Here is a 16,816-nt window from a genome sequence, read left to right as displayed (position 1 = left end):
TGTATTTATTTATTTGTGAGTAAATATGTTTTGTAATCTGTTCAACAATCTCATTAAAAAGAAAAGAGTTTCTGATAACTTTGCAATACAAAAATAATACTGTTCAAGAAAGGGAATTGTCAAGTTACCAGGTACTATAGATTGATCAGTCTTTTTCCCGTAACTTATTAATTATCTGTGAAAGCTATTATAATGAGATCAGAGAATAACTTAGAATATATGACAACAATAGATTGAACTGACTTCAAAAGGAACTTTTTGACTTTAGTTAATATACTACCTATTCAACAAATTACAAAAAAAAAATCTAATGACTATATTTTTTCCAATGTTCATAAATTTTAAAAAATCTTTTAACAGTGTGTACGTGCAAGGTATATTAGGTACCTTACAGAAAATGAATTCTGTAAGAGTTATTTTAAAATGTTTGAATGTAAATATGAAAATGCAGTTTTAAACATTAAATTTGAAAAATCTAATGTTTGCAGCTATAAGGATATAGCTGCAAAGAGAGGACTACAAGAATACAACAAGGAGATGTTCCATCTACAAATTCCTCAAAATCTGATGAATGTAGCTGTTAATTATTACATACTTTTTTTAATGTTTTTCATCAAAATGCTGTTGTACAAACTTGCTCAGAAATCAAATCAAATACATGATTTTTAATTTTAAACAAATATTAAAAGTTATAAGTTAAAAATATAGAAAAAGTTGTGATTTTCTAACTTTTAAGATGCACTGACTGAAAATTTAGCCCAGCTTTTTCCATATTTTTAACTTATAACATTTTGTACTGTTTTTTACAAATCATATATTCAAATACTAGTAAAAAACTATGCTTTAAAAAATGAATAGCATGTGAAAAATGCTTTGAAAAAAACAAAAAATTTAAAGTAACGCATAAAGTACCCTGCCCTACGAATTGGGAGCCTAGCTGCAGGTGACAGGGTACATCTCTGAGTTGCAGATAGTGGAATGGCCACCAGAAATGGTGGTTAGCTGCGAATAAAGGTTTACCTTAATAAGAAGTTGTGGACAGGCAGCAGCATTGTTCAAAGCATGATGGATTATTACCAAGGTGGATGGGAATACTTCTAAAAAATGCCACAAACTGAAAAGGCTCTGTGACATGGTTCAGCAACACAATCGGTTCTAAGGATTCTGGGGAATTTGAACCAACATGCTTGAAGAAGTTGGAGGCTTCTAGAAACCCTTTGTCAAAATTAGAACTAAAAAAAAAATATTTCATTGGAACCCTAAACTAAATTAAATTAAATTGATGTTAAAAATACAAAAATTAAAAGAAGTAATCAAAAGCTTAGAAGAACAAAAGATACAAATTTTGGCATTGAAAGAGACAAGATATATACATGAAAAAGCAAACAATAGAGTGTAAAAACGTTAGAATTTTTAAAGGAAAAGTAGGGAACAGAATTATGAAAATATGCTCCCACTTGTTCAATGTTTGCAATAGACAAAAAAATATTAAACTTAATAATACATTTTTACTTCCCATCTAAAAAATTATCTTTGTTGGCTGTAAAATGTGCAGATAAAAATTATACTTTAGTCAGTAGTCATATTCCCATAAACGCAGTTAACTGTGAAAATCCAAAAAAGACTTCTGGGAAGTTTTAGAAAAATATTCATAAGATTTCAAAAGAAAATGTAAAAATTTTACTTGGGGATTCTATGCCCAAACTGGCAGAGAACATATTTATAAGAAAGCTGTTGGTCTTTACCCCACATAAAAGAAGGAACAAGAACGGGAAGCGGTTAATTAATCTTAGTAAAGTGTTTAATTTAATATTAATGTCAACAAATTTTAAAACAATTACCCAAGGAACAAAAAACATGGAAATCACCAAATCCAAATCTGGGTGAATTCTAGTCAGACCATGTTGTGGTTTAAAAAAGAAATCAAAAGGAAATAATGCATATGGGAGAAAAAAAGAGTGCAAACACTGAAACAGACCATTATTTAACTAAAATTAAAATGAAATTTATCCTGCAAAATAAACCAAAATACAATTCTAAGAAAATTATAAAAATTGATACAGAAATGTTAGACTCTTATAAGAATACTTTCTAAAACAAACTTTGAAGGGAAACATAAAAGTGAGAAGACATTAAGGAAGATATTTATTATTGATATTTAAGGACGATATCACTTCCGCAGTGAGGGAAACTGTCAGAATTAAAAAGAAGAAGAAACATATTTGGTGAAGCCAAGAATGTGAAGCAGCACTACAACAAATGATTAAGAAATGGAAAAATGAAAAAAATTAATATTCCAGTAAGAAGAAAGAAGATTATGAAGAATTTAAATTAGAAAACAAAGTTCCAAAATAATCAGAAATGCTAAAAGAAAGTATCAGAGTGAACTTTTAAATCAAATAGAAAAAGATTTTTTCAAAAGGAAAATGTCAGGAATTTTTATAAAATTTTCAGCACCAATCTAAAGAAATACATTCAAATAGTTTATGTTAGCAGAAACAGAATGGGAAATTCGCTCTAAATAACAAGGAAAACTGTGAGGTTCTAACAGAGTACTTTGAAATGCTTTTATATTGCGAGCAGCCAAAAGTAAGATTAGAATTTATTAATAAAAAAAAATGCTTATTCCAAGCTGCCAAATTTAAAAGAACTAAAAAAAAAAATAATACAAAATTTGAAAATAATAAGGCTTCTGGGGAAGATTCAATAGTGGCTGAAATGTGGAAAAATGCAGAAAACCAGATGATCCAAAATTAAAAAAAAATCTATTGAACAGCATATCAGCAAATTGCTGTCTTGATGTGATAAATTTAATTTATTGAATGTCATATATATTTTGGTAGTTGACGCGATGTGCCTACCCATTTTTATAAATATATGACAAGTGAGCGGTGGGACACGAAGCATGTGGTGTGTGACACCATGCTTAGTTCGCTTACGCAATTAGGTTAGCTCTAGGAGCTAGTTAGGACACTGGTCGCTAAACTGATTCGAGGCTCAGTAGTCGTTTGTGGCACAGACATTTGGTCTTATGCTTTAGGGCGACTGAATGGGGTGGTGGCAGGAGAAATGCCATGCAAATCAAATATCAGAAATGAAAGAGATACTCGAGGAATGGAAAGTGGCATTGATTCATCTGCTACATAAGAAGTGCAGTAAAGTAGATGTGAACAACTACAGAGGGATCTCCTCTTGCCAGTACCTATAAGGTTCTTTCAATAGCTCTCTTGAAAAAACGGGAAGAACAAGTAGATCATAAAACTGTGAGTACTAAGGGGGTTTTAGAAAAGGAAAGTCCTGCATAGAGCAAATTCTAGTTTTAAAACTAATAATACAAAATAGGAAAATAAGAAGTAAGCCATCAGTAATAGTTTTTATAACTTCAGAAAAACTTACAATTCATTTGATAGACAAACCTTAATCAGAACCTTCAAGGAGTTTTGGATGGATAAAAAAATACAGCTGTAATTAAAGAAACTTTGCCTAATACAAACTAGAAAATTAGATTTTTAGAAGTGATAACTAAACCTTTCAACATTAAGACAGGTGTGAGACAAGGAGATAGCTTATCTCCACTCCTATTTAATATTACTTTAGAAAAAGTAATCCGAGAATAGGAAAAGCAAATAAAAAAAGCTTTGAATAAAATAAGAATTGGATATAAAAAGGAAAATTTAGAAATTAATTGCTTAGCTTTGTTGGATGATTTGCCTATGTTATCAGAAAACACTGATGATGCAAAAGAACAAATTTAAGAAAATTAACTAAACTAAAGGAAATTTTGAGAATTCGCATTTGGAAATTTTAGGAGCTGATTCGCAGATATTGTTTGAGAAGATTGTATAACAAACACTAAAAAGGTATCAAGAAAATTGAACACAAAATTCAGTTGCAAAAATAAGTTTGAGAAATTTAAATATTAGGGGAAACAAAACAGCACAATGGTTTAGACAAAGAAGCAAATAGAATAAGAATGAATAAAATGGAAGAGCTTACCAAATTACAAAAGATGTATATAATAAGAAATCAGTATCAATTAATGCTAAAATCAGACATTAAAATACTCTAATAAAACCAGAAGTTGTGCATGTGCCTGAGTATTTAACAATGAACAAGAAAGGGAAATTAGAAGAAAGTGGAAAGAAAGAACAACAAATTTTAAGGAAAATATTGGGCCCTAAAAAGGGAGAAAATTAATATAGAAAAAGACATAACCAAGGATTATGTTTACACGTGAAAAACTAACTGATACCATTTGAAAGAGACAAATGAAATTCTATGGACACCTGGTCTGCATGAACAACAATAGAATAACAGACAGAATATTTGAACATTTCAATAATAATGTAAAGACAAGTAACAATTGGTTCAAAAATGTCAGGAAGGATATGGCGGAGAAGAAAATTATAAAGGCTCTAATGATAGATAGAAATAAAATTAAAAATGTTAAATTTTTTAAGGGTTTCTAGAAGAAAGAGAAAGAGAAAACATCTAGAATGTGGACTGAGGAACAAAAGAAACTGCACAGTAAGAGAATGAGAGAATACTGGAAAAACTAAAATAAATGAGATCATGAAAAGTTATTTTACGTGGTTCGTAGAAGCCAAAATTGAGAAGAGAAAAAGTATAAAGTAATTTAAAAATCTTAAATACGAAATACATTTATTAATAATGATGTAACATATGATGTTTAATATATATATAGTATAGATAGTTGTATATACATACAGTATAGGTTAAATATTTACTGGTGTAAAGAAAAGTGGTGGAGAATTGCTGCCTTGAATGGAACTGAGTCAGCTGTCAGGCTGGTTTCATCTATGATGTCATGCTGGCACCTTCTTGTAGCCAAGAGGACAATCACTTCTTTACTGGAGATCAGCAGAATCCAATAAAAAAATTACTGGATTCAGTATTTGTATTAGCAGCTGGGGTGCCTACTAGGTCTACTCATTCTCATAAAATTAATCTAATCATATATATACAATATGTAAATATGTCAATGTATTTATAGTTTAGCATCTTAACAGTATATAATGATTATTAACAAATAAATAAAATTAAAATGTTAATTACTGCTTATTGCTTTAAAAATTCTCTTACATTAAGCACTTCATGGTGCACACCGCTACATCAGATATATAATTTAAATTTTTTTAATTTAAAAGAGAAAGATGTTACTCCTTTCTAGTCAGATTGTTAAAATATGATTTTAACAACTAAGGAGTAACATCCTTCTTTTTATTAACATTTTATTTTTACATTAAAAAAATATCTTTATACATCTGATGAAGTGGTACGCACTGCAAAACCACTAATGTGAGAGATTTTTAAAGGAATAAGTAGCAAGTAATATTTCTGTTTTTTTTTCATTTGATAATTTATATATACACTATTATTTGCTTTTTTTTTGTTAGGTCAAGAGTAATGGTATTTTTCATGGTGTAATGCTCTCATGTTGTTAAGTTTTATAAACTTTCAAAAATGTAATAATTCTCGATTAAAAAAAAATTCAGTTATAATGGATATAAAAATACAAATCATATATTTAAAAAAAAAACAATAGTTTATTTTCTTTTTTAATTTTTAGTTAAACTGTTAATTACGAACGCTCTTGTTTGAATATTGGCGGTGAATATCAATCATTTTCTTAACTAATCTCTTTACGGAAGAAATTTATATTTTTACAGAATCTTCGACTTAGGTCTGTACATCAGCGAGATTCATATCCATCATAATAATTTAACTAGTCATTTTAATGGTGCAGATGACAAAATTATTTGGTTTACATTGTTTGGAAATGCATGTAACATTTTTTAATCATTTTAATAACCAATAGTCAAGTAAAATCTGATGAACGGTGTGAACGATGACCTCCTCTATGAATCATGAGACCTTGCCGTTGAGGGGGCTTGAGTACTCAGTGATACAGAGTAGCTGGACCGAATGTGCAACTATATCGGAGAGGTAGCTGTTGAGAGCCAGACTAAGGAATGATTCCTGAAAGAGGGCAGCAGCTCTTTCAGTAGTTGTTAGGGGCGTGAGTCAGGACGACTTAAACGGCCATATCAACATCACTCAGTCCTCTGAGTACTGCGCAGCTGAAAGCAATGGAAAACTACAGCTGCTTTTTTCCAAGAAAATGTGTCTCTCTGCATTTTCATATAGCAATCCTTCCTTGGTAAAATATTCCGGAGGTAAACTAGTCCCCCGTTCGGATCTCCGGATGGGGACTACTATGGAGGGGGTCACCAGAAAATTACAAAATAACATTCTACGAGTCGGAGCATGGAATGTTAGAAGTTTAAAAAAGGTTGGTAGGCTGGAAAATTTAAAAAGAGAAATGGATAGGATAAATGTGGATGTAGTAGGAATTAGTGAGGTTCGGTGGGAAGAGGAAGGCGACTTTTGGTCAGGTGATTTTAGAATAATTAACTCAGCTTCAAATAATGGGCAGGCAGGAGTAGGTTTCATAATGAACAAGAAGATAGGGAAGAGAGTAGAATATTTCAAAACGCATAGTAATAGAATCATTGTAATAAGGATAAAATCAAAACCTAAACAGACAACGATTGTTAACGTCTCTATGCCTACAAGCGCCCATGTTGATGATGAGGTAGAGTGTGTATACGAAGAGATTGATGAAGCAATTAAACACATAAAGGAGATGAAAATTTAATAATAGTTGGAGATTGGAATGCAAGCATTGGAAAAGGCAAGGAAGGAAATATAGTCGGTGAATACGGGCTGGGCAAAAGGAATGAAACAGGGGACAGACTTATAGAGTTTTGCACAAAGTATAATTTAGTAATTGCCAACACCCAATTTAAAAATCATAATAGAAGAATATACACTTGGAAAAAGCCAGGCGATACTGCAAGGTATCAGATAGATTATATCATGGTTAAGCAAAGATTTAGGAATCAACTCGTTGACTGCAAAACTTACCCTGGAGCAGACATTGATAGCGACCATAATTTGATGATAATGAAATGTAAATTGGGATTTAAAAACCTAAAGAAAAGGTGTCAGATGAATCGGTGGAATTTAGAGAAGCTTGAGGAAGAGGAGGTAAAGAAGATTTTTGAGGAGGACATCGCAAGAGGTCTGAGTAAAAAAGATAAGGTAGAAAATGTAGAAGAAGAATGGGAGAATGTTAAAAAGGAAATTATTAAATCAGCAGAAGCGAACTTAGGCGGAACAAAGAGAACTGGTAGAAAACCTTGGGTTTCAGACGATATATTGCAGCTGATGGATGAACGTAGAAAACATAAGAATGCTAGTGATGAAGAAAGTAAAAGGAACTACCGACAATTAAGAAATGCTATAAACAGGAAGTGCAAACTAGCGAAAGAAGAGTGGATTAAAGAAAAGTGTTCAGAAGTGGAAAGAGAAATGAACATTGGTAAAATAGACGGAGGATACAGGAAAGTTAAGGCAAATTTTGGGGTACATAAATTAATATCTAATAATGTGTTAAACAAAGATGGTACACCAATATATAATACGAAAGGTAAATTCGATAGATGGGTGGAATATATTGAAGAGTTATACGGAGGAAATGAATTAGAAAATGGTGTTATAGAGGAAGAAGAGGAAGTTGAGGAGGATGAAATGGGAGAAACAATAGTGAGATCTGAATTTAAGAGAGCATTAAAAGATTTAAATGGCAGAAAGGCTCCTGGAATAGACGGAATGCCTGTAGAATTACTGTGCAGTGCAGGTGAGGAAGCGATTGATAGATTATACAAACTGGTGTGTAATATTTATGAAAAAGGGGAATTTCCGTCAGACTTCAAAAAAAGTGTTATAGTTATGATACCAAAGAAAGCAGGGGGCAGATAAATGTAAAGAATACAGAACAATTAGTTTAACTAGTCATGCATCAAAAATCTTAACTAGAATTCTATACAGAAGAATTGAGAGGAGAGTGGAAGAAGTGTTAGGAGAAGACCAATTTGGTTTCAGGAAAAGTATAGGGACAAGGGAAGCAATTTTAGGCCTCAGATTAATAGTAGAAGAAAGATTAAAGAAAAACAAACCAACATACTTGGCGTTTATAGACCTAGAAAAGGCATTTGATAACATAGACTGGAATAAAATGTTCAGCATTTTAAAAAAATTAGGATTCAAATACAGAGATAGAAGAACAAGCTAACCATACAGGAACCAAACAGCAACAGTAATAATCGAAGAACATAAGAAAGAAGCCGTAATAAGAAAGGGAGTCTGACAAGGATGTTCCCTATCCCCGTTGCTTTTTAATCTTTACATGGAACTAGCAGTTAATGATGTTAAAGAACAATTTAGATTCGGAGTAACAGTACAAGGTGAAAAGATAAAGATGCTATGATTTGCTGATGATATAGTAATTCTAGCCGAGAGTAAAAAGGATTTAGAAGAAACAATGAATGGCATAGATGAGGTCCTACGCAAGAACTATCGCATGAAAATAAACAAATACAAAACAAAAGTAATGAAATGTATTAGAAATAACAAAGATGGACCAATGAATGTGAAAATAGGAGGAGAAAAGATTATGGAGGTAGAAGAATTTTGTTATTTGGGAAGTAGAATTACTAAAGATGGACGAAGCAGGAGCGATATAAAATGCTGAATAGCACAAGCGAAACGAGCCTTCAGTCAGAAATATAATTTGTTAACATCAAAAATTAATTTAAATGTCAGGAAAAAATTTTTGAAAGTATTATGTTTGGAGTATCGCTTTATATGGAAGTGAAGCTTGGACAATCGGAGTATCTGAGAAGAAAAGATTAGAAGCTTTTGAAATGTGGTGCTATAGGAGAATGTTAAAAATCAGATGGATGGATAAAGTGACAAATGAAGAGGTATTGCGGCAAATAGATGAAGAAAGAAGCATTTGGAAAAATATAGTTAAAAGAAGAGACAGACTTATAGGCCACATACTAAGGCATCCTGGAATAGTTGCTTTAATATTGGAAGGACAGGTAAAAGGAAAAAATTGTGTATGCAGGCCACATTTGGAATATGTAAAACAAATTGTTAGGGATGTAGGATGTAGGGGGTATACTGAAATGAAACGACTAGCACTAGATAGGGAATCTTGGAGAGCTGCATCAAACCAGTCAAATGACTGAAGACAAAAAAAAACGGTGTAACAATTAAAAATGTTATTTTATAACTAATCCAACAGCAAAAACATTTTTAAATTGTAGCAAGTGCTTTTGATTGCGATCCTAGCAAAGACCAATAATAAGTTCTAACCATAGTATGAGCGCTACAATCGTTGATGTTTAAGGGATTCAACCGTAGGAAGCGCCTCGGCGCGGCACACTCGTTTCGATGTGTGCTAGTTACTAGATCATTCGGTTTTAGGTTATGTCTTTTAGTACAACATGCAGTTGCCTTATAATGAGAAGTGGATTATAGTGAATCTCAGTGTGTTATTGTTTATCATTTTTCACTGATTTGTTTATTCTAGATACTGAATTGCATATCGGTTGAAATAATACGTTGTCATTAGTCGCATCGTTCTGTGTTAACAAAATGTTCCTTTGGTGAATTAATGACGTTTGCCGAGATGAGTTTAACCTAAAATCCTACCACACCCACCGATCACAATGTTTATTTAGTATCTGTGAGTTCTTAAAGCCGTTTTTATATGCCTGTTAACTTATGAGATTTTTACGAAAGTTGTGGTAGACATTTGAGGGAGAGATGATCGTTACCAAGTTTTACGACAATTTTTAAAAATGGCTAGCGCTAACCTTGAAAATGAAATAAGTTTGCAATTAAACTGGATTGAATTTTGTGATAAACATGCTAAATCGGCTGCAGCTGATTTTGCCAAAGCGTTTTGTTTGTATGTAAACTCACATTTGCCAGAAAGTGCGAGACCGACAATATCTTATAAAGATTTTGTTCGTAAATTTTTAGAATGTTTTGAAGAACATTTTGAAACCGAGTTAAATAAGAAGATTTATAAAGATAAAGTGGCAAACGGTAATGTTGCATCAACTGCAGGTTCTTCCTCTCAAAACAGTACTCATCATGATGAGTTGAGTGATTATTCTGAGCAGGAAGCTGATTTACCATCTCCCAAAGTTCAGCACAAACCGTTTTTTCGTAGACTGTCATTTAAAGGTTTAAGAAAAGGCAAAGCATTTTTTCAAAAACAGCATTCTGATGAAGTTGAATTATCAACTCACGGCAATGATAAACAATCAAAGCACGGTAAACATGCAAAAACTAAGTTAGCAAAGATTGTTGTTGAATGTAGGAAAGAAGGTATTGTTAACTACTTGGTAGGTGAAAACCTGGATGGAACACAGAAGTGGGAGAGATGTCGTTTGGCCCTTGTTAAGACTGTTGGTGGCTACATGCTGGAGTTTTATTCTCCTCCTAAGGTTGGTGCTGATTTGCCTTTCCTGTTTTCCATAACTTCTGTTGTGAATTTCACTAATGTGGAATAACTTGTCATGATTTATTGCATGCTAATGATTAAAATCCTCTTAATGTTTAGATAAACATTAAACTGATGTTGCTGTTAAGTTGCTTTTGAATAAGTTTCAACTATTTGCATTTTAAATGTAACATATGCTTAAAAAATATTGAAACCCTGTTTATAATTCTGTTTATATTTGCAACATTTCCTGATCAGTGTTTTTAGATATCATTTGTATACTAAATTATTTATACTTACTTTTGTGAAGTGTAAATTTTATTTTTTACCTTAAAGCATTTAATATAGAACTGTAAAACTGATGATCTGTGTTATTATGTGTTTTATAATCGGTTTTGCTTTATCAGTGGGAAAATTGTTTTATTCTCATTTATTCTTTAATACCAAGTTTTGTGGTGTTTGATGTCTAGTCACCGTTAGCTTTATTACGGTAATGTAGTGTTAATTAAAAGTCGGTTCTTATAATTTTGTTTTTCTTGTTAATTACAGTTTGTTTTATATTTACCAAATGCTGAGCAATTGTTATTTAATCCTTATTTTAGGGTCCTGTTACTCATCACCTAACTCGCTTTGTAATAAACATATGTTTTTGATGAATTAAGATTAAAAAAAACAATAAAAATTTGTTATAACTGGAATGTGGGCAGTACATGTTTCAAATAGGGGAAAATTCTGAATGCAAGACAACCGCATATTTGTATCTTAAATTAGTAAATGGATTTATAATATAGTAGTTTAAATTACTTAATAAGATTTTCCTGTGAACTAGATATTAGGTTTCTACTTGTGTTATCTTATATCTTAGTGAGATTCCTGACCATCTAACCGCTTAGAACTCTGTAATTATCACATAGGTAGCTGGCAAAACAATCTTCCTTCTGTGTAAATGGTCTTAACTTAGGGATACTCTTTTCTTGTTGATGAATTAACTGGATGTATACAGCTTCATTTAATGTTTCATAGTTGTTGTTCATTTATTTACAGTGTGGTTGATTGCTCAGGGTTTTGCAGAGAACTTTAATAATTTCTCTTTTCTCATAATCCAGTCGCTAACAGCTGACATTTTAATTGTTAAACCACCTATAACAGTACACAATAATTCACATTTTTCAATTCTAATAATGGCTTCTTGGCTTTATTTAGATTGTAATCGCGATGTTTTTTTTTTTATCTTTTTGTTAATATCATAGCCAATTTAACATAAGAGTAAAGTACGCTGAAAGTATTGAAGACAATATAAAACCAAAAACAGCTGTAACAGTAACCGCAAAGTGTTTAAATTGAATGACTTCTTCATTGAACATATGCAGTTTTTTTTTTTTTTAATTAATAAACAGAAAATAAAAACTTATAAATCAGCTCAGTTCATAGTGGACTAGTTCAAATCACTAATAAAATGCATATCACACTGTGTCATTAAGAAGTTATCTATGTCTGCTCAACAAGGTTCATTGTATTTTGTATAATGTTTAATACATTATTTTTAAAGTCAGAAAATTATAAAAAACCAAATCCTAATACAACTATTTAATTACATGATTGTTTGTACAACAAAGTGAAGTTTAAGTGATTACCCAAGTTTGTATATGTAGCAGTAAAAAAGGATATGAAATTGCAAAAAAAAATGTGTTTATTGTTGTTTCTGATTACTGTGTTTTCCAGTTATGAGAGGATCCTAATATGAAATATTTTGATATGAGAAGTTTTATATTATTCAGTCTTGTTTGTTAGTGGTTGTGTTTATATTCTGTCAGGGTTGATTATCTCATGATCATTTTGCTGGTCTTCAATTGTTGTATTGTATAACGGGTTAAAGTTATTTAAAAGAAACGGAAGTTTTTTTCTTCTTGTGAGATATTAGTTTACAGTACTGAGTTGTAACGTGTGTATATTTTGGAATCAAATGGTTGTTACTTTTATGTGAGAAAATCATTTTTGAATATTTAATTCTACCCATCAGAATGAAACAAAATATTTTATCGCTCGTAAAATATAATCATTCGATTATGTATTAAAATGATTGAAGAAAGGATCTTTAAAACCAAAATAGTGATTTTGTATATAAACCTTTTTTTTTTGTATATAGCTTTTTAAAAAAATAACATACAGTATGTAAATAACATATAAACAATAAATGAGTAAATTTCAATTGAACAGTGTGTGATTTATAACATATAATTAACAGAAAATACATTATTTGTATGTAAAATTTCATCGTATAGTGACACACACACACACACACACACATACATTCATACACAGCACCATAAGCATTCAGTCAGGAAAGGTGTTTACATGACTCTCAGACATCATTAGTCTTTGATATCAATTGCTTGAAAATTATTTATTAAAACCAGTCTTTCTCAACAATCTGGATGCCATAATCATCAAACTAAAAAAAGGTCTTGTTTTACACTATAAAACGCTTTTGGTAGGTTAAAAAAAAACAGCAACTGACTTTTGATACTCATCCAGTGCTTCCAGCACCTCGGAGATCAAATAAAAACTGCTATCTTAATTGTTTTTCTTTTTTGAAGACCAGACTGACTCTGAAAACATGTAATTTTTTTAAAAAATGTAATGAATTGTCAATAAATGATCGATTAAAAAATTTTAGTCAAATCCAATACAAGAGTTTGTAAGAGTCTGTATTGCCTTTTGTGAACAGCAGTATAACATTTGCGTATAAACTTATTTAAAACTTTTCCTGTCAATAATGATACGTTACTAATTAATAATGTAGTGAAAACATTTAAAAATATACGGGTTACGTTTTTAGATTATATATTATATTATTCATCCCAGCTGTCTTGAGTATTTGTTATTAAGCTTGCTTGTAGACTTTTAAACATAGCTTTCTTTAATTCTGGTAGTTTAAAACCAGATTTGCTTCTGGATTTTAAGAGCGCTTTGTTAGAAGTTTGTTTAATAATATATGCGACAGCATTTTTCTAACAAAAAATGTGTTAAAATTATTAGCCGCTTTATAATGAGTAAAATAATATCGCCGTCAAAATTTATTACAGAAAATCATTAAAAGTGTTTGTTATTCCTGATCGATGCTTAATAAATTTCCTAGTTTGTTTGTTTGTCATGAGGTCGAGAGTTATTAAACGATCGTTATGCTTTTTACCAGAATTGTGGTTTTACGAAGGACTACTTGTATTTTTAAAAATATCTCTGAAAAGAAGGATCTAAGTTCGTTTTTGATTCTATGCACAGCTGTATTTTGCGTTTAGATATCGTCTTAATACTCGGTTGATCTATTGATTTTTTTTACGTTATTAAGTGTATACTGTAAAAGTTTCAAGGAAAATGCAGTTTTAAAATTTTGGTTAAAACCTGTGTAAAATTATAGCCCGTCAATCGGTTTGCTGTCCTCAGCCGACTACAAAAATACAGAGTATTACAATTTAAAAAAATCGTTTGATGTTATTTTTGTGATGCTTATAAGAAAAAATTAACTGAGACTTGTGATCATCCGACTATTTTGTTAAAAATATTTTTATTCTGTAAAAATAGCTGTAGTCTGTCAGATTGTACCGTCATATTTATACAGATTATTGTGAATTTGTGTATTAGTATGAGGAAATGATATTTTATTTTTCTTTGATAATAAAAGTTTGATTCGGCTTTTAAATAGGTACCTGAAAATTTGCGCTTAAAAGGTCCTTGCGGAACTGCAATTTGGTTTTTTTCCTAGCGGTATCTCAGACGATGCTGTTGTCAACGTGCTCGTATCTTAAAGCGGTTAATAGACCCGTTTAGTACGTGTAAAATTTAGTCGTAAGTTTTTATATCGTTGAGGCACGTTAACGAATTTATTTGCTATTTGTAAAATTTCAATTTTATCGTTAATATCTTTTACGGACTCGCCTAATCCTCACAGAAGTCGAGTCCTGTTTTGAATTAAGATGAATTGTAAACGGAAACCTCTCGGTGCTGTTTGGAAATTATATTTTGGGAGGATTGGGATACATTATTCTCGCGTCTTAATTAAAGAGTTGTCGGTAAGATCATCGATTTGAACCGTTGGTGCAATAGGATCCTGCTTTGTAAGACGATTTAAATTTTCGACTGCCCATCTCATTTTTCTATACAGCTGTTTGAAGAATTAATTTAACGGTTAACAGTAATCATTTAAAAATCGGTTTAATAGAGAAGCGGTAGTACACCTTCACCCTTAACTTTATTGTGATGATTCTGTTGCTGCCCTGACGTTTGTCTAATCCGTTTCAGGGAAACCGTGTGGTAAAACCTTAATCGGTGCAGTATACAAAAAAAAAGATTAATTTTTTATTATAAAATGAAAATTATAACTAGTTAAATCCTGTATTAGTAATTAACAATATATGTACGTGAAATAATAGTAAATTAAACGTATGAAGAATACAAAGAAACAACGGTTCAGGAGGTAATGAAAATTATTTGAAGGCGTATTTACTCGTTTAATTTCCTGCTGTTTCGTAAGTAAAAACTGTTAAATGAAGAAGCAAGAAATTCAGTTTTTTTATTAATATTATTTAAAACTTTTAATCTTTAATTTAAAAGAAAATCTGTTACTCGATTTTAAATAAATGTGTGGAAGATCTTTAGACGGTTCGGTAATTTATTAAAGTGTGAAGGAAGATGCGTTCATAGGACCCTTTCTTGTAAGCCGAAACAGTCGTGTCGAGTTAAACGAAAACTGTTGTCCAGTTCGATAGAGGTGGATTTTTTATTTTTTAAGAGTAAACGAGTAACGTTTTAGCAAAGGTTGCACGTTCATAAATATAAGCGGTAGGATAAATTAAGTTTTAATACGCTGGTTTTCGGTGTGAATTAGAAAAAAGGGCCCCTTATATAACATTACATTCTTGTCATTTTATATTCGCAAAGTTCTTATTTGTTTTTTTTTTTGTCAAAATATGATGTCTACTCGTATGTATATACGTAGTTCGTTATTTATATGTGGAGTAGCAAAAGCTACCATTAATTAAATTGTAATTAATTACCAATTAATAATTGTAAATAGATAATATTATATTCATTATTGTACCGATATATGTATAAATTGTTTTGTGGGATTTAGTATTTTTGTTTAAAGTTATTAGTTTTAGTTCTATTAAAATTTTATTTTATAAATACCGGTTGTTTGGGCTATTCGTATAGTGTTGCATATTACTGGGTGTGTATTGTAAGAGTTATATTTGTTATCGGTGTGTGTAAATACTTTTGTTTCGTGTAAGATTCAGTAACTCGGATTTAAAATTATTTCTGGTAGTTTTTAGGACTCTTTAGGTTTTATATGTATAAGATTACTTGACAGGATGGCATAGCGTAACTTTATTAAAAACAAAAAGGCAGTTATCGCTGCTTGAAAGTTTTTACAAAAAAAACCGGTATTATTTTTCCCCTTTACGTCTTAGGAATCGATGAAATCGACTTTTCAGTAGTATTTTCGATGAAGTAACGATCTACATTACTTTTTTTAGAGGAAGAACTAGAACGATCGCGTCTGAGTAGGAGGATGATTTTCTTACCCGTTTTACTTCCTTGTATGAAATAAAGGAAGTATTGCAATCGCGAAAAATTTCGGTTTTCAGATTTCAACGGAAATATCCATTTTGACTAATTTCGGCGCGACGTCTATACGTACGTATATATCTCGCATAACTAAAAACGATTAGCCTTAGAATGTTGAATTTTTGTATTTAGGACTGTTGTAACATCTAGTTGTGCACCTCCCCTTTTGATTGCAATCGACTGGGCAATCGACATTTAGAATAATTGAATGTCATATTGGTAATAACCATGCGCATTATATCTGATTATTTAATATTAATTGAAAATCGTAATTTAGAATCCTATTATTTTTGGATTTCTTAGCAAAATCTTCTAAAAATTGTATACTTATTTTAAAAAAATCATTTTATTTATTTATTTGTTTGAGAGAACAGTAAAATACAGTGTTTTATTGGTACTAACTGTACATTTTTGAATTTTATTCAATTTTAAGTGATTGTTGAAAATTATCTTATTAATTACCATTGACTTTTGAATTAAAATAATATTAAAAAAAGAAGAAGAAAATTGTATTTACTTTACTAGAAAAATTATTTTAATTTATAATAAGAATGATTTGTAAACTATTAATTTCAAAATACGTACTCTATCCTTCAAATTTATATTTCTATTTAATAAAAATGTAAGTATCTTTCAGATGACATCTTTTTATTTTTGTTATGGGGAAATGATTCTGGTCGTAGAAAACGTATCTGCATCAGATTTTTACAATATCCGAGTATACGTATACGGTTAATTTTTTTTTATAAAAGTAATATGAAAAACTAGTACGGGTAGAACAATAAAATACACGATACTTCGTGTGTT

At 30.8% G+C, this 16,816-nt stretch overlaps 1 protein-coding gene across 4 annotated transcripts in view; it reads left to right on the top strand.

Moving 5' to 3' along the window:
* Window positions 1–9,347: 9,347 nt before the first annotated feature.
* Lnk (SH2B adapter-like protein Lnk) overlaps window positions 9,348–16,816 on the top strand; it is a 174,623-nt gene continuing 167,154 nt past the window's right edge. For all 4 annotated transcript variants that reach the window (XM_075362603.1, XM_075362602.1, XM_075362601.1 and 1 more), the window contains exon 1: window positions 9,348–10,388. In XM_075362603.1, coding sequence (XP_075218718.1) covers window positions 9,735–10,388 — 654 coding nt within the window. In that variant the 5' untranslated portion in view covers window positions 9,348–9,734. The remainder of the gene's footprint in view (window positions 10,389–16,816) is intronic.

This window comes from Lycorma delicatula, chromosome 4 (assembly GCF_047948215.1).
Source record: "Lycorma delicatula isolate Av1 chromosome 4, ASM4794821v1, whole genome shotgun sequence".
NCBI classification, from domain to species: Eukaryota; Metazoa; Arthropoda; class Insecta; order Hemiptera; family Fulgoridae; genus Lycorma; species Lycorma delicatula.
This window is presented reverse-complemented; position numbering and strand designations above follow the sequence as displayed.